This window comes from Macaca thibetana, chromosome 10, assembly GCF_024542745.1.
Source record: "Macaca thibetana thibetana isolate TM-01 chromosome 10, ASM2454274v1, whole genome shotgun sequence".
In the NCBI taxonomy this organism is placed as follows: domain Eukaryota; kingdom Metazoa; phylum Chordata; class Mammalia; order Primates; family Cercopithecidae; genus Macaca; species Macaca thibetana.
The window spans coordinates 61,861,557-61,884,813 of NC_065587.1; the positions used below are offsets into that span (position 1 = coordinate 61,861,557).

The 23,257-nt window shown below is 41.6% G+C and overlaps 1 protein-coding gene across 1 annotated transcript in view; it reads left to right on the forward strand.

Moving 5' to 3' along the window:
* The window catches only part of TTI1 (TELO2 interacting protein 1), a 50,376-nt gene that overhangs the window by 7,685 nt on the left and 19,434 nt on the right, over positions 1 to 23,257 (forward strand). Inside the window, exons 2-4 of the mRNA XM_050807012.1 lie at positions 12,031 to 14,373; positions 19,486 to 19,686; positions 23,087 to 23,235. Coding sequence (XP_050662969.1) covers positions 12,072 to 14,373; positions 19,486 to 19,686; positions 23,087 to 23,235 — 2,652 coding nt within the window. The 5' untranslated portion in view covers positions 12,031 to 12,071. The remainder of the gene's footprint in view (positions 1 to 12,030; positions 14,374 to 19,485; positions 19,687 to 23,086; positions 23,236 to 23,257) is intronic.

The following is a 23,257-nucleotide window of genomic DNA, read 5'->3' on the forward strand; positions in this document are numbered from 1 at the left end:
ACTGAGCTTTTTCTTTGTTACTGAAATTTTCAGTTCTAAAATTTTCACTTGTTTATTTATATCTTCTATTTCTTTGTCGAGGCTTTCTATTCTTTCATTTGTTTGAAGTGTATTCATAATTGCTTATTGATACATTTTAATCATGCTGCTTTAATGTCTTCCTTAGATAATTCTAACATCTTTGTCTCTATCATCTTGGTGTTGACATGTGTTTATTGTCTTGTTTCTTTTTTCTTTTTTTGAGATGGAGTGTTGCTCTTGTTGCCCAGGCTGGAGTGCCATGCCGCAGTCTTGGCTCACTGCAACCTCCGCCTTCCGGGTTCAAGTGATTCTCCTGCCTCAGCCTCCCAAGTAGCTGGGATTACAGGCGTGCGCCACCATACCTGGCTAATTTCTGTATTTTTAGTAGAGATAGGGTTTCACCATGTTGGCCAGGCTGGTCTTGAACTCCCGACCTCAGGTGATCCACCAGCCACAGCCTCCCAAAGTGCTGGGGTTACAGGTGTGAGCCATCACAGCCTACCAATTGTCTTTTTTCATTCTGTCTGAGTTCCTCCTGGTTCCTGGTATGATGAGTGATTTTTATATTGAGATCTGGACATTTCTATATAACGTTCTGATACATCTGTTGAGGCTGTTTAGTCTTCTGTTTAGGCTGTTTAGTCTAATGTTTAGGATAGTTTTCTCTGACACCGTTCCTAATCTGGTAGGAGAAGGGGGTCTGTATCTCATCACTGCCAGGTGGAGGTAGAAGTCTAAGTTTGTCATTCAGCCTCCATTGACACCCAAGAAAAAGGTCTCCCCATTACTGCTGGGTGGAGGTATACTGCTGGCTGGGTGTGGCGGTTCCAACTCCCCACTTGGTCTCCACTAACATTGGAGTGGATGGAGGTGGCATCATTACCACTGGGCAGTGGTGAAAGTCCTGACTAGGTCTCCTCTGATGCTACCTCATTACTGCCAAGTAGGAGTGGAAGTTTAAGGCAGGTGGAGGCTGCCTTATTTTCTGTAGTGTTTGGCTGGAGTAGAGCGTTTGCTGTCCAAAAGTTTTTTGTCTTGCGAGGGTGCCCATTCTCCTACTCCTTTGGCTAGAAAGAGCAGGTTGGGGTTTTTGTGTCTGTGCCCCTTGGTGCTTCCCGGTTGCCAGCTTCTTCAACTCCAGGGCCTGGGTCTATGAGGCAGAAAGAAAACCCAGGGAACTCAGCACTGTGTCACTCCCCAGGTCCCGGGGTCCCTAACCAGTCTGCTTTCTTCTTGTATTTGCTTTATATATAATGTCCAGGGGTTTCAGTTATATTTAACAAAAGGAATAGGGAAATGTATGCCTACTCCATCTCCCCAGATGCTTAAGTTTTCTATTTATATTCATGTGTGTGTGAGAGCAGAATTTTTGTTTATATTAATATTTATAAATAAGTGGGGGGAGGGCAGGAGGTCGTTCATATATATATTCTATGTACACTCTCTTCTAAGTTAAGAATCCCTCTTTTAGAATGTACTGCCTAGCAAAAAAGGTCCTGTCTAGTGGAGGGAACAGGCACATAGTATTAGTGTAATACAAGACACAGCTTCACATATTTTCTATAAGGGACAGCTGTAAACTAAGCATTATGTGAGCCTAGAGTAATTTCCGGAAATATGTATGGGAAGTCTCCTTGATTCCCCTCCTCTGCATGTTCTTCCTGTTCTGCAGTACACTTCCCTTACAGTGTTAGCCTCTCTCGTTAACATTGTATCTCTTCCCTTGTCAAGAATTTAGCACACTGTATGGCAAATAGTATATGCTAAGGAAACATTTCTAGATAGAGGGAAAGATGAGTAGCAATCAACAAAACTTCAGAATATGCTGAAGGGTTAATGTTTATCCAGCTTCTTTTACTTATTTATTAAACAGTGAGTGGGAACTGCTTGGCAGACACCAGCAGGTGCTGGGGAAACCACAAGTAAAGCTGTAACACTATACCGTTCAGCTGGGGAGACAAATAAACTCATCATTTTAACCCAAGATAGTAGTCCTCCAGTGTACTCTGAACACTGCAACCAGATGGATTATTGAACAAGTACCTATTTCATCATATGATTTGTTCTTCAGAAGGGAAAGCACATAGAGAATATATACAGTGCAAGGTTCCCACACCTCACTGGCCATGGGGCTGACCTTGCAAAGTTTTAAAATTGTGGATTCCCAATTATACCTGCTCCCCCACCACATTGATTCTGATTCCGTAGATCTGGTGTGGAGCCCAGGAATCTGTACTTAAATTGTTCCTCCTTGATTCTGCTAAACAGCCAGGTTGGGAACCTCTGGCATAGTGGAAAGAGTATATACAGCCTTTGGAGTCAGGCAGGCTCGAGATGAAGCCCAAGTGTGACACCTGCTTGCTGTGTGAACATCACTGAACCTCTCTGAGCCTTGTGCTGCTTAGCTTGTGGATGAGGAATACATTAAATACCTAGCACATTGCCTGATGTATGATGGGGTTTTTTTCCAACCACAAAAGAAAAATGTTTTCCTCTTATTCAAGAACTTGTATTGATGATTTTTATATCTGAACTCCTATCTCTGGGCTCTAAACCCAGTCGTTCTTTCCATAGGCTAGTTATTCAAAGGTGGAAATTTTGGAGATTGTCTTATCCAGAAGTTTATTTTATATTGAAGAAGCTAGAATTCATGGAATCACACAGCCAGGTACTGTAAAAGTCAGGGGTACAACCCAGATCAGTCCTCCAGTGTACTCTGAACACTGCACCCAGATGGATTATTGAACAAATACCTATGTCATCTTACAACTTATTCTTCAGAAGGGGGAAAGCATGTATAGAGAGAGTATATACATGTTCCCTCTGTCCCAGTTCTGGAAATAGCCTAAAAGTGGGCTAGAGTACAGCCAAATCTAGAACTGTGATTACCCCATGAGAATGAAATCTAGCAGCACTTTCCCAGTGTAGACTAGATCAACTATATGTGGGAAAAACTCACCCCAAGAGAAGAGCATGGTAGGTTTCATCTAGAATCCAGTTCAGAATAGCTGATACCAGCGCTCTACAAATGACAGAACCAGATCTTGCATTATGACCACTAATTCAACGCCCATTTATTGAATACCTACTTTGTACCAAAAGCAATTAAGAAACCAGTCAAAAATCACTGATTCTAGTATTCCATTGAAGGGAGAGAAACAGTAAACAAACAGGTAGATAATCTGGTTTGACAGCTGGTGTGAAGTGCTAAGGATGAAAAATTTAAAGGCAAGGAAAGGAGATGAGGAGGAGTAAGCATAGGTAGCAGTGTTAAATAGGGGTGATCAGACCAGGCCTCACTTGAACAAAGCCCTGAAAGTGATAAAGGGGCGAGCCCTGAGGACATAGGGGAGAGGACAGCAAGTGCAAAGGCCCTGAGCAAATGATTTCATCTGAATTGCTGTGTGAGGCCTGGCTCACCTGCCACATGGCATCTCTGTCTCATCTCTGCCTTTATTAGGTGCTATGGCTTTTCTCCCTTCAGGCCTTTGCTTGTGACAGGACTTTAACCTTGAGCAGCCTTCCCGCACAGCCCAAAGTGTATAGTGCCCTAGCCCAACACAGATCCTTCTCCCTCTTCCTTGTTAGTATTCATTCTGTTTCCAAATTCCTTTTGCACTTTTTTCCCTCCCCTTTTCCCTTCTTGATTGTATGATACAATAAGTACGTTGGGATCTAAGTATCTGTAAAGTATAACACCACGTCCTGTACAAATTGTTCCATTTGTCTTCACGACCTTTACACCATAGCCCAAGGATCTTATATAGCCCACCCCTGTTACAAGGCAGAAAGGTCGGGGGTGGGGGGAAGAGGCTTGCCAGGGGCAGTGAGTTCAGTTATGCTGTCCAATCACGGATCTCATCTCCCACCTCCCCAGTGGCTGCTTGCCAACTACTTTCCAGGACCACAGCGGAGGGCCAGTAAACTAGAAAGGGTTTAGATGTCCATTAGCAGTCAAGAACTGTTTAGTCATGCTTACGTTTATTCATGTTTATTCAGTCACTCTCTGAGCTCTGGGTGGTTTTGTCTGCTCACCCAGAGAATCCGTTTGTTCTGAATGCCTCATCCCAGTATAACTTTCTGGACCAGAATGCCCCTGTTGCTATTGGTTATAAACATCAAACTTTGGTGTAGCACCACTCTAAGTAATCAGGGTGCATTTTATAGGAATAGAATCTAGGATTCCTAAGGCTCTAAATCTCTAAACAATTCTTTCTGTAATTGACATATTGTCACACAACTGTGATTTCATGGCCATCCCATAAAGCTATATGATTGCCTTTTATAGTCATGTCAGAGTAGCAATGTGTTATGCTGTCTTCCTTAGAGAAAGCTGGTTTATATATTTCTGAGCCTATAACCCAGTCTTTTGAAGATCTCTGCTTGTGGTAAATCTTCATCTGTATAGTATTTCATTGAGAGAATATACTACAGTTTATTTATCCATTCTGCTATAGATAGGCATTGGGGTAGTTTTCATTTTAGGGTGATTGTGTATAGTGAATTCCAGAATACATCTTTTGATAAGCTTATATATACATTTCTCTTGGGTATATATCAAAGAATGGAATTGCTAGATCATAGAGCATATGTATATTCACCTTTGAAATAATAGATACTGCCAATGAGTTTTCTGTACTAGCTGCACTGATTTATACTCCCACCAGCATCGAATGAGAGTTTTAGTTGCTTTGTATCCTTGCCAGCACCTAGTATGTTCCCTTTTTTCAATTTAGTTCTTCTCATGGATGTGTAATGGTATTGCATTGTGGTTTTAAATTGCATTTTCCTGACTAATGATATTGAAAGTCTTGTCATATGTTTATTGGCTATTTGGCTATCCTTTTTTGTGATATGTCTATACAAGTCCTTTTTTGTGTTTCTATTAGGTTGTCTTTCCTTTTTAAAATGATTTTTTAAAAATCTTTTGTATATTATAGATATGAGTGTTTTGTCAGATGTGTAGCAAGTGTCTTAACATCACTTTATGGGTTGCCTTTTCACTCTTTAATAGTGTCTTTTGATGAACAGAAATTCTTAAATTTTAAGGTAGTCCAATTTCTCAGTTTTTTTCTTTATGTGTCCTAGTTAAGAAATCTTTGCCTACTCCAGGATCACAAAGATGTTTTTGTCTGTTTCCTTTGGAAAGCTTTATTGTTTTACATTTCACATTTAAATATGATGTGATGGAATCAAGATATATACACATATATTTTTATATATATATATATATATTTTCATATGAGTAGCCAAGTGACATAGCACCTTTAATTGAAAAGGCCATTATTTTCACCCCTTCACTTACTGTCACCTGTGTCAGGTGTGTAGGTCTATAGCTGGACTCTATTCTATGTGTGGTCTATTTCTGAACTCTGTTCATTTTTCTTTATGCCAAGTATACACTGTCCTTTAATTATTATATCTTTATAGTAAACTTGAAATCAGTTAGTATAAGTTCTCTAACTGCATTCTTCTTTTTGAAGATTGTCTTTTCTATTTTAGGTCCTTTGCATTTCTCTATCAGTTTTAGACTCAGGTTTCTGCAAAAATCCTGCTGGGATTTGATTAGGATTATGCTGACTCTACCAATGGTACCAAATCCAGGGACAATTTTTGTCCTTGACAGGACATCTAGCAATGTCTGGAGACATTTTTGTTTGTTACACCTGGACTAGTGCTACTGGCAGCAGATAGATGGATGGCCAAGATACAGAGGCCAAGGATGCTGCTAAATGCCCTGCAATGCACAAGACAGCCCTCCACCAACAAGTAATTATCCTACCCAAAATGTCAGTAGTGCTACTGTTGACAAACTGCACAAATGTAATCGCTGTTTCAGTTGTACTACAGACTTCTCTCTGCCATCTTACTTTTTGTTTTCAATTTGGCTCACTAGTTTTGTTTTGTTTTTTTGCATTTTTGCCCTTTGATTAATCAAAAATAGTATCCCATTTTTTACTGCCCTGTAATCTTGTTAGGTAGGTATTCTTTTACAATTATTTTAGAGCTTACTCTACAGATTTCAACATGCATTTAACATCTTGACATGTTACGGTCTAATACAGATTATTTTATCACTTCATTATACTACTAGACTCTTAGACACTTAACTCCTTCCCCCCCCCTTTTTGAATTATTGTTGTCTTGCATTTTAGTTTTATATATGCACAAACTACAGAAGACATAATAGTTATTGTTTTGTACAGTTCATTTTTTATATATTTACCTATTTCATTTTCTTCATTCCCTCTTACAGTTCCATGCTTCTGTCTAGGTTTATTTTCTTACATTGTTTTTTCTTTTAGTGCTGCCTGATAGCAATGAATTCCCTCAGGTTTTGTTTGTCGTAAATATCTTAATTTCACCTTCTTTTTTTTTTTAGACGGGCTCACTCTGTCACCGAGGCTAGAGTACAGTGGCACAATTACAGCTTACTGCAGCCTCAACCTCCCAGGCTCAATCGATCCTTCCAACTGAGCCTCCCTAGCAGCTGGGACTATAAGTGCACACTACCACACCTAGCTAATTTTTGTATTTTTTGTAGAGATGGAGTTTCACCATGTTGCTCAGGTTGGTTTCAAACTCCTGGGCTCAAGTTATCCACCCACTGCAGCTTCTCAAAGTGCTGGGATTATAGGCCTGAGCCACCCAGGCCCAGCCTTACCTTATTGAAAGAGGTGGTTTTTATAGGTTTTAAAATTCACAGTTGGTTCCCTAGTCCATAGATTTAAAAAAAAAAAAATCGAAGTTGGGAGTTATTTTCTTTCAGTACATTAAAGATAGCATTCTATTGACTCCTGGATTGTGTCGTTTCTTTTGAGAAGTCAGCTGTCATTTTTATTGCTTCACTGCTTTTTCAGGTTTTCCTCTTTTTGTTTTTCAGCAGTTTGACTATGGTATCTGTGTGTTCTTTTCTTTATATTGGCCAAATAATTGGGCTGCTGAGTTTTTTAAATCTGTGGGTTGATCTCTTTAATTTGTTTTGGACATTTTAGTATTGCTTCTGCTCTATGCTGTCTTCTGAGACTCATTTATTCACGTCTTTTCTTCCACATGTCTTTTATGTTCTTATCTGTGTTTACCATTCATTTTTCTAATTGAGTTTGAATATTTTTTATTGACCTGTCTTCCAAATCATTAATCATGTCTCCTGCTGAGTCCAATTTACTGTTAATATCTTATATTGAATTCTTAATTATAGATACTGTAGTTCTCAGTTCTAAAGTATCCATTTGATTTTTTTAAATAGATTTCAGCCAATTCCGTGGTAAAATTATTTATCCTTTCATTTACTTTGGTCATCTTTTCCTCCATTTCTTGACTTTATTAATCTTGGTTATTTCAAAGTGCTTGACTACTAAACTTCAATGATTGGGCCATCCACAGGTCTGCTTCTAATGTCTGTTTTTTCTCCTGATTACCAGCTATGTGCATTTACCTCCACACATGCTTAAAAAACTTATTATATACCAAACATTACATAAAAGTATCATAGCGGCTGCATATATCTTCCATCAAGGTTTGCCCCTTTCTTTTGTTAACTAAATACTTCAGTCTAATCTGACATATTTCAGGGATTGAGTTGGGTCACTGTTGGGTTGCAATCCTGGTAAGCCTCAAACTTAGTTTGGTTCATCCTTATTAGAGTATGATCCTCCAGGGCTTTCAGTTGAAAGCCTAATAGGCTGTTTGTCTCCTTAGACATGAAAGCCTTTGGGAGGTTCACTTCTGCCCGTAAGATTTTCAACTTAGTTATTTAGCCTATCACTACTTCACATCATTTCAAAATTGACTAAATGTCTTGAGGAAGACCCCAACCAAGTAAGTATTTCAAGTCCGTCAAATCTCCAGTTTTGTTACCCTAGCTTTGAAGCATACCAAAATCTCTACTGGCTTGTCTCCAGCAGCAGCCTTCTTCCAGAAGTTGGGTATTTTGAGGTCCCTCGAGGCTGCAGTTTTGTCTCTCCAGCCCCAGGTGACCATTAAAAGCATTGTGGTTTCTTTTTCCCCAGTGATAACCACACCCTATTCCCGAGCCCACGTCCAGGATCAACAAATGCACCAAAGGCTCACGCACGCATGCCCACACACACACCCACCCACCCACACACAAGCTATTGATTGTTGATTCCCTCTGAACATTCTGTCTGTTAGTCCATCTAGTCCTTGTTGCTTCCACAAGTATTGGATGCTTTAAGAAATGATTTTTGTAATTTATTTGACTTTTTCTAGACATTGGCAGGAGTATTAGCCTGCAAACCATACTAGAGCCTACTTGGAAGCGGAATCTGTACAGATGTTTTTGAGGGCTTGCCGTGTGCCAGATGCTCTTCTGGCTTCTAGGTATAGGATTGTCCCTGCCCTCTCAGAGCCTCTAGTCTAAAGTAGGTAGGACAGACATATACATAAATAATACAGCTTGCCAAATACTGTCATAGAAGTGTGTACAGGGGTAGGAAAAAGGAGACAAATGTAAACTTGCACCACCTGTTTAGAAAATTGCAAGTTTTATAAATTTTACATGATTGCAGGTTAGCGATCAAGTGATAGAACAGTGAGAAATGAGGTTGGCAAGACAGGCAGAAGCCTGATGGTGAAGACCCTGTATGCCATGGTAATGGTTAGGTATAGTTTCTACCTAGAAGTATCTGCCCTTCGTGCAGGATGGAGAACAGTTTAAGAATTAAGCCTAGAGAATTGCGATCAGATTTTTCTTTTAGAAAGATTACTTAAGTGTCATTGTGAGATGTGAATTCAAAGAGGGCAAGAAACAAGCCAAAGGGCCAGAGAGGAAACTGTGAGAGTTGACCCAATATTAAACACATCAGTTGTCATCAACAGATTTGAAAGGTGTCAAAGGGGTGGAATTGATGAAATGTAGGGAATGCTGGGATTAAGAAGGGGTGAAAGAAAACAGATTCTATGGTTTCTAGCTTGACTATGAATCACCAAGGGAATATGGCAGAAAGTGATGAGGTCAATGTTAGACATACTGTGTTTTCCCGTTTCATTAGCTCTACTACGGTTTTTGTTATGTAATCTGAGAATGTAGTTTAGGAACCACCACCCTGTTGAGGGGCAGACCCCAAGTTATCTTCTTGAAACTCCTACAGTGAAATAAGAGAGCCCTAGGCCATTGCCTTCACCCTGTATTTTATAAGACACCCTCTGATTTTGTCTGTTTTGTATACTGGGCTTCCATTTAAACATTGTATTTGAAGAAAATTCTCCGTACTAAAAGAAAAAACACTCCTCAGCAGTGTAAGTATCTTCTTCTGGTAGGATATGTGGCTGATACCCTCTCCTGCATGTTGTTCTTCCATCTTGACAGAAGAACATCTTCAGCGGCATTTGGGGGCCACATCCTTTATTTGCAGTAAGTAGGTGCTATTCCACTGTCTTCTAGCATCCATTGTTGCCAATGAGGAGTTCACAGCCATTTATTTTTCTTTTATATGTTATTTGTCCTTTCCTCCTCAAAGGAATATGTGATTTTTCTCTTCATATTTAGAGTGAAGGGATTTTACCAGAATGTGGTCAGGTGTGTATCCTTCAGGGTTTTAGGTCTCCAGATAAATATTTTTGCAGCTAAGGGAAATGTTTCTCCTTTCAAATTACCCCTTACATGGTGGTTCTCCCAGATCTGTCCTCCAAGTCTCATGGTTTGCATCTCTGCATCCCTGCTTTGGGTAAGATAGGTCTACTTGATCTTCTAGGCCACTAATTGGGTTTCTGCAATTAACTATCTTTTTAAAAATTTCATCAGTGGAGCTTTTTTGCATGTGGAAAATTATGCTTTTAATTCTAAGAAACGTCTTTGGTGTCATAATTGAACTTGGTCTTATTATTATTATTATTATTATTATTATTTAAATTCTCATCTGCCTCTTTTTCTGGTTCTGTTAATCTAAGATTCACCAGCTCAAGGAGTGCTGAAATGCTTTTTCTACCCGAGACTGCTGGATCCCGTTAAGCAGTTCTCTTCCTTCCTACTTCTTCATCCAACTACCAGTATCTCAGGCAGGGAGGTGGCAAAGCAGCCTCTGGTTCATCAGTGTATGAGCCAGTGCACCTGGGATGTCATTAGTCCCCAGCCAAGCTTTGTGGCTGCCATGCATGGCATTTTTCTAGCCTGAGATAGGGAAGAGTCAAGCTTCTTCCCTTCTCTAGCTTCTTGGGGCCACAGAGAGCATGAGATACAGCCCCACGAAGCCTCACAGAGATGAACAGTGCCCGTCCTCATAGGGTTCCAGGGAGCTCAGTAGGCTTAGACTCTCAGCGTATCAGAGTCCCCTCCCAGGGGAAGTTTGGCACCATCTATTTCTCTCTCTGGACTGAGCAGGCCTTGCTCATTCCTGCTGGGCACAACTTGCCTGCCAATCTATAGCCACCGAGTTCAGGAGCATTCATGGAACTGGGGGTAGAGAGAAGCAGCACAAGCACTTTCTTACCTCTTCAAAAGCCCCCAGCAAGTAGAGAAAAAAGAAAGACCACAAGACCACCAGACTAGATGATCTCTAAGCCTCCATCCAATGCCGACATTTTACAGTTATACACATTTATGGTCTCCAACTCAACTCAGTCCTCAGTACCCTTGGGCCACACTTTATGTCTTCCCAGCATGCTCTGCTTCTCCAAAGGGAATATTTGAGACTTTTATTTCTCTCCTCAAGCCCTCTGTTAATCCTCCTCCTTGTTCACTGTCAGCCCATGACTTTGAATTTCTCTTCACAAAAAAAAAGACAGACTCAAAAAGACAGACTCTCGGATATTGAGTTGCTCTTTGCTTTCCCGTAATCCTTTCTCCTTTGCCTGCTTGCCTGCCTGCTGTCCATCTTTCCATCCTGCTGGAATCTGTCTTCTCCTGTGTGTTCTGTGATAGTATGTGCTCCCAGTTTTCCCATCTCTCTGGGTAGCCCCTTTCGCTTTATGTTGCTGTCAGTCTCACCCAATTTTGATCCTTCTCCTGTATTACAGGCTCCTGGGGGATCTTTTCAGTGCATAGAGTTGACCATATCACCCCTTGCTTTAAACCTCTTAATGACAGGAACAGACAAAACATGTCTGTAGTGATAGAAGTCAGAAGAGTGGTTACCTCCAGGCAGGCGAAATAGGAATTGACTGCAAAAGGACCTGAGGGAGCCTTCTAGGTTGTTGGAATTATTCTGTATCTTACTTTGGGTAGTGGTTACATTGTTCTATACCTACACAAAAATTCACTGAGCTGTACGTTAAGATAGTGCATTTTACTGTACGTATACCTCAGTTTTAAAAAGATGAAACCTGAAGGGTTTTTTTTTTTTTTTTTTTTTTTTTTTTTTTTTTTTTTTTTTTTTTTTTTTTTGAGACGGAGTCTCACTGTCTCCCAGGCTGGAGTGCAGTGGCGCGATCTCGGCTCACTGCAAGCTCCGCCTCCCGGGTTCACGCCATTCTCCTGCCTCAGCCTCCCAAGTAGCTGGGACTACAGGCACCCGCCACCATGTCTGGCTAATTTTTTTGTATTTTTAGTAGAGACGGAGTTTCACCATCGAGGAAGATCAAGGATGATCTCGATCTCCTGAACTCATGATCCGCCCACCTCGGCCTCCCAAAGTGCTGGGATTACAGGTGTGAGCCACCACGCCTGGCCAAAACCTGAAGGTTTAAATCCAAAATCCTGAAGGTTAAAATCCAGACTCCTGAAAATAGTCCACAGATTCCTATTCCTTCCTCCCTCAAGTCTTGCCTCGAACATAATTTTCTTGTGAGACCCATCCTGGCTTCCTCAGGATATGACTTCCACACTCAGGACTGGAAGCCTAGGCCTGTCCTAATCCTGAAGATACTTTATTGTAACTGTACATGTACTTCCCTCACTAGACAGGGGGCTCAGTTTGTTTGCAGCCCTGGTGCCCAGTGCAGTGGCTGGCACATAGACCCTTGGTAAATGTCTGTTGAATGAATGAATGCAAGTTCACTTCATACTTGCTTTGAACTTGACATTTTTACTGAACAGTTTCCTTCCTCCAGCCTGCAGGATGTTTCCTCAGTGAGGGGAAGGCTGCTGCACAATGGCAGTTTTTGATACTCCTGAGGAGGCCTTTGGTGTCTTACGTCCAGTCTGTGTTCAGCTCACAAAGACCCAGACAGTGGAGAATGTGGAGCATCTGCAGACTCGACTACAAGCTGTGAGTGACAGTGCCCTTCAGGAACTTCAGCAGTACATCCTCTTCCCTCTGCGGTTTACCCTGAAGACCCCAGGTCCCAAAAGAGAGCGTTTGATCCAGAGTGTGGTGGAATGCCTCACATTTGTCCTTTCTTCAACATGTGTGAAAGAACAAGAACTTCTCCAGGAACTCTTTTCAGAACTCTCTGCTTGTCTGTATTCACCCAGCTCCCAAAAGCCTGCGGCTGTGTCTGAGGAGTTGAAATTGGCTGTGATCCAGGGACTTAGCACATTAATGCACTCAGCTTATGGGGACATCATTCTGACTTTTTATGAGCCCTCCATTCTGCCACGTTTAGGATTTGCCATATCTTTGCTGTTAGGCCTTGCAGAACAGGAGAAATCAAAGCAAATTAAAATTGCTGCCTTAAAATGTTTACAGGTTCTACTCTTGCAGTGTGATTGTCAGGACCATCCAAGGTCGTTGGATGAACTTGAACAAAAGCAGCTGGGGGATTTGTTTGCCTCTTTTTTACCTGGAATCTCAACTGCACTGACCAGGGTTATCACAGGAGACTTTAAACAAGGTCACAGCATTGTCGTATCTTCCCTAAAGATCTTTTACAAGACAGTGAGCTTCATTATGGCTGATGAACAGCTCAAAAGAATCTCAAAGGTCCAAGCAAAACCTGCAGTTGAGCACAGAGTAGCAGAGCTGATGGTTCACAGGGAAGCAGATTGGGTCAAAAACACTGGTGACAAGCTGACTATCCTTATTAAAAAGATAATTGAGTGTGTTTCTGTTCACCCACACTGGAAGGTGAGGCTGGAACTGGTAGAACTTGTGGAGGACCTTCTTTTGAAGTGTAGTCAATCATTGGTCGAATGTGCTGGTCCCCTTCTGAAGGCCTTAGTGGGACTAGTAAATGATGAGAGTTCTGAAGTCCAAGCCCAGTGCAATAAAGTTCTGAGACATTTTGCAGATCAAAGAGTAGTGGTGGGCAGCAAAGCCCTTGCTGACATCTTGTCGGAAAGCCTGCATTCCCTTGCCACATCTCTTCCTCGCCTAATGAACTCCCAAGATGACCAGGGCAAATTCTCTACACTTTCCTTGTTACTTGGTTATCTGAAACTCTTGGGTCCAAAAATAAACTTTGTTCTCAACTCTCTGGCCCATCTCCAGCGCCTTTCCAAAGCACTCATCCAAGTTCTAGAGCTAGACGTGGCTGACATCAAGATTGTTGAGGAACGGCGTTGGAACTCTGATGATCTGAATGCCTCTCCAAAGACCTCAGCCACACAGCCTTGGAACCACATCCAGAGGAGATATTTCCACTTCTTCACTGATGAGAGGATCTTCATGCTCTTGAGGCAGGTTTGTCAGCTACTTGGTTATTATGGGAATCTTTATTTGCTTGTGGATCACTTTATGGAACTTTACCGTCAATCCGTGGTTTACCGGAAGCAAGCTGCCATGATCCTTAATGAACTGGTTACAGGGGCTGCTGGGCTAGAGGTCGAGAATCTTCATGAAAAACATATTAAAACAAACCCAGAGGAACTGAGAGAGATTGTGACATCTATACTTGAAGAATACACAAGTCAAGAAAATTGGTATTTGGTTACCTATCTGGAAACTGAGGAAATGGGAGAGGAGCTGATGATGGAACACCCAGGCCTCCAGGCCATCACGTCTGGTGAACACACCTGCCAAGTTACATCTTTTCTAGCCTTCTCAAAGCCAAGTCCCACTATTTGCTCCATGAACAGCAACATCTGGCAAATATGCATTCAGTTGGAAGGAATTGGCCAGTTTGCATATGCACTAGGAAAAGACTTCTGTTTGCTCTTGATGTCAGTCCTTTATCCAGTAATGGAGAAGGCTGGAGACCAAACCCTACTCATCAGTCAGGTGGCTACCAGCACCATGATGAATATTTGCCATGCTTGTGGCTACAACTCCCTGCAGCACCTGATCAACCAAAATTCAGACTATTTAGTGAATGGGATCTCTTTAAATCTGCGTCATCTGTCTCTGCACCCTCATACCCCAAAGGTCTTGGAAGTCATGCTGCGGAACTCAGATGCTAACCTGCTTCCTTTGGTGGCAGATGTGGTTCAAGATGTCTTGGCCACCCTGGACCAATTTTACGATAAGAGAGCTGCTTCCTTTGTCAGTGTTCTGCATGCTCTGATGGCAGCATTAGGTACATTGAGAGCCCTTTTTAATGCTGATGTGTGGGGGACAGGACTCAATCTCCTAGTTTGCTTAGCCTTGTTTTTTGCATTGTTTGCAGTGATGCTATGGGGGACATTTGAATCATTGTCTCTCCAGTCCCATAGGTTATGGTGGAGTTTCACTGTTTATCTTTTATACTTTCAGTAATCTCTACCATTTATTGAGCTCCTGCTCTATGCCAGGGATATAAACCCTGCAGACTAAATGCAAATATTATTTCTATTTTATAAATAAGAAAAACTAAGGGTCAGTGACATCCTACTTAGCCAGAGTCACACAATTAATAAATGATAAAATCAGGATTTATGACAGTTCTTTCCAGTATATCAAACTGCTTCTGATGATGCATAGCGTTAGCAGTATCTATGCTAATGAAGAAGAGATATAACATGAATTATTCAGTCCACATATAGTCTAGAACAGTACTGTCTAAGAGAAGTTTCTGTGATAGTAGAAATAATCTTTATCTGTTCTATCCAGTACAGTTACCACTCTACACATGTGGTTCGTGCACCTGAGGAACTGAATTCTATATTTTACTTAATTTTAATAGCCACATGTAGCTAGCGACTACCACACTGGACAGAGCAGGTCTAGAAACTTCCTTTTAACCTTTTAATTGTGTGAGTTGGTTTGAGTTTCTCTTCTTCTCTTTGATCCTATTGGGTGCTTGCCAGAGATGTTAGCCACTATTAGAATGGCAAAATTGGCTGAGCACGGTGGCTCATGCTTGTAATTCCAGCACTTTGGGAGGCCAAGGCGGGCGGATCACAACGTCAGGAGATTGAGACTATCCTGGCTAACACAGTGAAACCCCATCTCTACTAAAAAATACAGAAAAAAATTAGTTGGACATGGTGGCGGGCACCTGTAGTCCCAGCTACTTGGGAGGCTGAGGCAGGAGAATGGCTTGAACCTGGGAGGTGGAGCTTGCAGTGAGCCGAGATTGCGCCACTGCACTCCAACCTGGGCAACAGAGCAAGACTCCATCTCAAAAAAAAAAAAGGGCAAAATTTTGGACTTCAATTATAAGAAAAGGAATCTTTCAACTGGATAGTCAGTCTTTCAATGAGAAAATAATAAGCTGTATAGCAGGGTCCCTTTTATTTAAAGAGCATATTTCCAGTATTTATCTCAGTATTGCTAATAGCCTCTGAGGCAGGTGGAATGGTCACTGGCCTCATTTTGTCAGTTGAAAAAGCCAAGACCTTGTAAGAAGCATTCTCATGGAAGGTGACTGGGGCAGGGACAGTGCCCTGCCGTGTAGCTAATGCCATTTCCAGTGTTTGTTTATTCATGCATGAGCATTTGCGTTCAGCATAAATGTTCCTTTTTTCATTCATTCATTCATTCAAGAGTACCTGCCATATGTTAGACACTGTGCTAGGTAATGAAGATAGAGCAGAGAACAAGACGAATAAACTCATGGAACTTCCCTGCCACTGCAAGAGAGATGATAAACAAGTAAACAAATCATTAGACAAGCTCACTACAGATTCTGATAAACACTGTGAAGGAAATAAACACCTCGATGTAACGGGCACAGGCTTCTGTAAGTTCACTGGTCAGGGAGGGCCTCTCTGAGGAAGCAACACTAAAGCCGAGACCTGAAGGATGAGAAGGGCACGTCGACACATATGGGGCTGTCACGTTGTTTTTTTTTTATTTTTAAGAACATTCAGGCCGGGTGCCATGGCTCACACCCATAATCCCAACACTTTGGGAGGCTGAGGTGGGTGGATTGCTTGAGCCCAGGAGTTCAAGACAAGCCTGGGCAACCTAGTAAGGCCTCGTCTCTACTAAAAATGGGAAAAAATGAGTTGGGAGTGACGGTACATGCCTGTAATTCCAGCTGCTTGGGAGGCAAAAGCAGAAGCATCACCTGAGCCCAGGGAGGTCAGGGCTGCAGTGAGCCGTGATTGCACCACTGCACTCCAGCCTGGGTGACAGAGTAAGACTGTCTTAAAAAAAATAGAAATAAAAATTCAGGTGGGAAGGCCCAGAGGGAAGAAGGGGCATGGGTCTTTGGAGAATGGAAAAGAGGCCATTGTAGAGAGTGTTGCAAGATGAAGTTGGAAAGAAGGGCAAGGACAAATCCTGGTAGGGCCTTATGGACCAAGAGAAGGAGTTTGGATTTTATTTTGCAGCCACTTGGAAGCCTGTGTAGTGGGCTAGTCACTGGGGAGTCAGCCATGAATAAGACCCACCTGGACCTGCCCTTGTGGAGGCCCTCATAAGGACTGGCAGGTTGCTTATGCAGACTAAGGCTGGCTTCCATGGGCCAAGTATATCCCACCTGTACTGCTTTAGGGACCTACGCTATGTTTCCATTTGAAATTTCTATAAAGTAGTTTAAGAAAAGCCCTGTGAAATATGTCTCTCAAGAGGTATCTGAATTTGGGCCTTCAGAATTGAATTGCCTTAGATTGCTGATGTCTTCGATCATCTCTGAAAGAGGAATGTCAAGACTCGTGTAGCTTTGTAGTGCTTTAAAAAGAAAAAAAAAAGGTGGAGGGAGAGGGTCTGCCTTGCAGAAAGGAAAATTGGATGGTTCAAATTGAGTGTGGGGCTTCCTTGGAACAGAAGCAAACTTAGAGCTAGCTTTTCTGAAAGATTTGAAATAACCCAGAATACACTTGCTTTTTGAACAGGAATTAGTGCTCAGGTGGAGTTGTTATAGTCACTCATAAATCAGAGGAGCACCTTTTGCTGTCATTTCTGTTTGTCATCAAATTATCTGACAGCCACTCTTTTAAGATGGGTGTAGAAATGTGTTCTCAGAGAACTTTGGAAAGGCCTTAGAAGAACCCAGTAAGAGTTTTAGGAAATTGAGTTATCATTAACATAGTGTGTCACATGCAGTGACTAAAAAAGCATTAGGTGCCACGGTAAGGGCAAGAACCATCAGTTAATTACTGCGAATACCAACTGCTGGTTGGCTGATTATTCATAACAAGAAAAAAATAGGGTAGCTTTGAAAATAAGTGTTTATATCACATACTACAGAACTTGGAGGATGTGCAAGTCCATCCATACATGGCTGCTGCATTCTTTTTATGGCTGCATAGTATTCCATCATGTGTCTGCACCGTAGTGTATTTAACCAGTCCTTTCTTGGTAGACATTTTGGTCATTTCCGGTCTTTGGCCACCACAAAAAATGCTGCATTGAATATCTTTGTAGGTCATTTTGGACATGTCTCCGTCTATCAATAGGATGAATTTCTGAAAATGCTGGTTTAAGGGTATAACGTTTAAATTTTTGAGAGAGTATCAAATTGCTCTCTAAGAGGTTGTACCAATTTAAACTCCATCAGCGATGTATGAGAGTGCCAGTTTTGCCACGCCCTCACCCACACTGTATATTACCAAGCTGTTGATCTTTGCTAATCCAATAGGAGAAAAATAGCACCTTATTATAGTTTTAATTTGCATTAAAAGTGAGATTGAGCTGCTTTTCATATGTTTAAAAGCCATTGTGAGCAAAGACATTTTAATGTCTGGCACCAGCCTTGAATCTAGAAATAATCTTTGCAGCCTGTCTAGTCTTAGCAGTGTAAATGCTGGGTCTGGGTTTTAACTATTTGGGAACCAGTCCCTTAGAGTGCACTAAGTACCTGATAGACAACTGGGGATGCGGTTTGAAGAATGTCATAATGGATCCCTGGGTGTAGGAACCTCCGGCTCACACCTCACGCATTTGCTCTCTGATACTCCCAGTTGCCTGGCCCTGTCATCTCCCATCTGCTGCTGCTCTTGCTCTGTGCAGATGCTTTTTGATAAAAAGAAGATTAGCAGGTGCTAAAGGTTATCAAAGTCTTTTTCCCAGCTGTCTGCAAAAGGAGGGTACTGGACCAGAGCAGTGATTTTCAGGCTGTGGGATTTGTTGTTGTTGTTTTATTCTTTAAGTATTGAGAGATTTTTTTGAAATGAAGCCTTTGGGGAACCCTGATATACAAAAAAAAAGATTGAAATTCGAGCTGAGTTGGTTGAAGGAATAGAGACCCTAGAACCCATGCCCGTAGCCCCCCGTCTCTTGGTGCCCTCCCTGTTGTGATCCATAAGACATTTCTGTGAAGCCCTAAGGCTCCTCAAGGCACAGTTTGAAAACCACGGGACCCAGTGATGTTTGAAGTTTATTCTGTGGTAACTTATCAGAAGTATTTGAGCATCACCGAATAGGGAAGACTTTGGAGAGAAAACAGCCAGCTTTCTGAAGCATTTTATGTCAGAAATACAGTGTGAGACCATCCATCCTTAAGGCTCTGTAAAGCCTGTATTCTGCTAATGAGTGGTATATTCTGTACTCAGAATTTTGTCACTTGGACGTGTTTGCCAGTCTTGTATATTTTTTCCTTTGCATAAACTTTGAGCACCCAATATCTTTGTAGGTCATTTTGGACATGCCTCAGCATATCAATAGGATGAATTCCTGGAAAAAATGCTGGTTTAAAGGGTTTATGTTTAAATTTTTGAGAGAGTATCAAATTGCTCTACTAAGAGCCTTTGTGGAACTCTGACATACAAAAATGATTTGCAGTTAGAGCTGAGATGGTTGAAGGAATAGAGATGCTGGATCCCACACTGGGCATATTGGATTTCCAGTGGTGACCAATGGAACATAGAGTCTAATGGGAGACTCAGACACTGAATAGGACACACAAATAAATAGATACGCAAATGTATAATCACATATTGTGATGAACTGATATGAAGGGAAAGAGCAGAGAGCTATATAAGATATCATGTAAGTGACCTAAGTTAAACAGGGTAGTCAAGGGAGGGCCTTATCGGGCAAGTTCTATGTGTTCTGAGATGTGACTTGGAGCTAACCAGATGTGAAGTAGATGGGAGGAATTCCAGACAGAACAGCATATGCAAGAGTTCTGAAACAGGAAAATGCTTGCTGCATTGGGGGAACTGGAAAATAATGGGTTAATGGTCAACTGGGAGGCCGGAGAGCCAGGCAGGGACTGAATCATGTGGGGGCTGTGCAGGCCAGGGCAAAGAGCTTATTCTGTGTGAAGTACTCATGCCTGCTGTTAATAGCCAAGGTGATCATTGTAACACTTTATTTACAGCCCAGTGGTTCCCAGACACAGGTAATCTCGGGCACCTCCAAGAGCAAAGTTTAGGAGAGGAGGGAAGTCATTTGAACCAAAGACCAGCAACTCTTGAGAAGAGCACCACCACAGCTGAAGACATCGAACAGTTTTTGCTGAACTACCTCAAAGAGAAGGATGTGGCAGATGGAAATGTCTCAGATTTTGATAATGAAGAAGGTAACTTGGTTTTTTTGGCTTAGCTGTTTTTTTCTTTCTGAAACAGATTATTGTAAAAATGGTGAAACATCATTACAGAAAGGGTAGAAATAAGAAAAGTCACTCATAACCTTACCAGGCTAACATAGTTGTTCCCCTGTTTTGTGTAATCTTTTTCCATTCTTTTCTGTTGCAAAACTGTTTTTACATGGTTGCAGCTGTGTACCCTTTTTGTGTTTAGTTATAAGCAACTCTGTTGCTGTTGAATTTTGATAATTAATGCTTTAATAGCTGTTACTAAGTGTCCATTCCGCTGTAGGACATTTAGGTTGCTTCTGGCTTAATAATAACACTAATAAACAGTGCTGCAGTGGATGATTCTGTGCATGTGACTTTTTTTTTTTTTTTTTTTTTTTGCATATTTCTTTAAATTCCCAAAAGTAGGATTTCTGGGTCAAGGATGTGAACATAATTTAATGCTTGCCAAATTGCCTTTCAAAATGGTTGTGTCAATTTATACTTTTCCTTCGGCAGTGCAGGATGAATACTGGTTTCACCACAGCCTTACCAACATTGGCTATTTCCAGTTTTACTTCTTCCTAAATTAATAGGTGAAAAATGGTTCTTGTTATCTACCTTGCATTTCTTTGATTACCAACAAGGTTGAATGTCTTTCTATAAGCTTCTTTCCTAACAGGTTTTTTTCCTTATGCCCATTGTCTATTCATATGCTTTGTCCATTTGTTTATTGGTGGGAGGAGATTGCAGTGTTTTTCTTACCAATTTATATGATAAAGAAGGGAGTTCAGGCTAGTTGAAGCTCTGGCCTGTTGTTTTATTCACAAGCTCAATCTGGAGCTTCAGGTCATGGAAGGATTAATAAATTATTAGAATCTTCTCTGCAAATATAAAATGCCAAGTCATAATGAGCTTGGTGGTCTCAGAACCATCCTAAATCGAACTGAGTCCCAAATTAGTTTGTTAGGTTGGAATAAAACAGATTTCTTTTTCTTTTTCTTTTCTTTTCCTTTTTTTGTTTTTTTCCTCCTTTTGGTGATCTCCACTGTGAGATTCTGGTGAACTGAAGCCAGTACTTCCAGCAGAATAACATGAAATAGTAGCTCGACACAACTCACTGCAACAAATGCCTTCTAAATAGCAGAGAAGCATCACAGGACCCAAATAACGATTTATGCAGAGTTGAGTCATTGCTTTCCCCAAGAACAGAGTTTTCTGATCAGAAATCTATCAGGCTTTTTCTTCTCAGATTTGTTTCTTGAGCCAACCCAATCCTTTTCGTGAACTGCACCCTTCACCCAAACCTGGAAATGCTGAAGCAGTGGAGGCATTCTGATCCCTCATAATCCAGATTTGCCATTCTTGTTCAAAATTTGAGCACTGTCAGTGAATCCATTCCTTCATGATTAGGATCTTCTAGTGTTAGTTGATGTTCACTTAGAGCAGACTGAAAGAGTCAAACCCTTCTTCCAATACCAGGAAAATCCACATCCCTCAAATAACATTCTGCAATAGGTGAATTTCAAACAACAAATTCCCCTCTGGGGAAAAAAGCACAGGCCTATCATCTTTATGCTTATCATTCATCAAGTACACACCACACACTTGGCATTCTAAGGAATGTTTGCCTCAGTGCTGGCTTGACATGAGTTTTTTGTTTTAAGCACATAAAAGCACCTTGTATATCTGAGGTCCCTTTCTCCAAGAAATCCAAGCATTCTACAAATGCATTTTCATTTATCTTTTCAGCATCTGTTAGAGACAGGTGCATCCTCTACTGTAAGAGTCTGTCTTTCCAGCAGAGGGAACTGAAATTGGAAAAAGTTAAGGGAGCAGTGCTCTGCTCAGTGGAAATGAGCACAGCTGGTGATCAGGGTTGGAATGAGGCTGGGGCTGTAAGTAGATCAGGAAAATTTTTCAGGGTAGGGATTTTGGCCTGGGTTTCATGCAATTCTCAAATCTTGTGATGTTTCCATTTACAAACTTACATCTATCTCATGCAACGCAGCACTCTAAGCAGTGAGAATGATAATGGCTGGTAATATCTCATTTAGTGCTTTCAGTAGCATGTGAGGTATATGTGCTGTATCCCTTTTTTTTCCAGATGAGGTAATGTAGGATGAAAGAAGTTGCTAATAGGTTGTAGAGGCAAGACTTGATCCAACCTCCTCTAACCAAACTCCATGCCCTGTGAACTACACCAAGCTGCCCTTATTACCTCACCTACAAAGATAAGTAAGGTTTGATTCTGGCCATCAGAAGTTCTTACAGCCTGATGGAGAAGACAGACGTGCACCCCTTTTAATCAAAGGATGAACCAAGAGGAGATGAAAAAGTGAAGGACAGAGCAGAGGCCAGCCATGGAACGTCCCAGCTTCAAGGCTCCACACGAGAACCGTATCTTTTTTTTTTTTTTTTTTGAGACGGAGTTTTGCTCTTGTTGCCCAGGCTGGAGTGCAGTGGCACGATCTTGGTTTATTGCAACCTCTGCCTCCTGGGTTCAAGCGATTCTCCCGCCTCACCCTCCCAAGTAGCTGAGATTACAGGCGCCTGCCACTATGGCCGGCTAATTTTTGTAATTTAGTACAGATGTGGTTTTGCCATGTTGGTCGGGCTGGTCTCGAACTGCTGACCTCAGGTGATCCACCTGCCTCAACCTCCCAGATATCTTGTTTTTATCTTAAATATTCATTAATGGAAATTTAGAAAAGACCAAAGGTATAGGGAAAAAATTTAAGTCATCTGTTGTCTCATTACCTTGTCACTTTTAATATTTTGCTGTACTTCCTCCCATGCAAAAACATATGTAGTAGTGTTCATGCTGCATATGCAATTTTGTGTTGTGCTTTTTGTCTTTTTAAGACAATATTATTTTATAAACATTTCTCTTGTTGTTAAAACCCATGCTAAGCCTGGTGTAGTGGCTCATACCTGTAATCCCAGCACTTTGAGAGGCTGTGGCAGGGGGATTGCTTGAGCCCAGGAATTGGAGACCAGTCTGGGCAACATAGTGAGACCCCCATTTCTGTAAAAAGAATTTAAAAATTAACCGGGCATGGTAACACGCACCTGTAGTCCTAGCCACTCAGGAGGCTGAGGTGGGAAGATCACTTGACCCCATGAGTTTGAGATTGCAGGGGGCCGTGTTCACACCACTGCACTCCAGCATGGACACAGCAAGGCCTTGTCTCTAAAAAAAAATAGGGACCTCATAAAATGCCATTATATGGCTATACTATGGTTTCTGTACCCATCATTCCCCCTTGCATGGAGGTGTCTCAGTCCATTTACAGTGCTGCTGTAACCAAATACCTAAGACTGAGTAATTTATAAAGAACAGAAATTTAGGTATCTCTGTTTTATCACTCATACAACACTGCCCCTAGTTGTGCTTTTTTTCCAGAGGAACAGTCAGTCTCTCCCAAAGTGGACGAGAATGACACCCATCCAGATGTGGAGCCACCACTGCCGTTGCAGATCCAAATAGCCATGGACGTGATGGAACGCTGCATCCACTTGTTGTCAGATAAAAATCTGCAAATCCGCCTGAAGGTCAGTGCACAGCTGCTTCTCT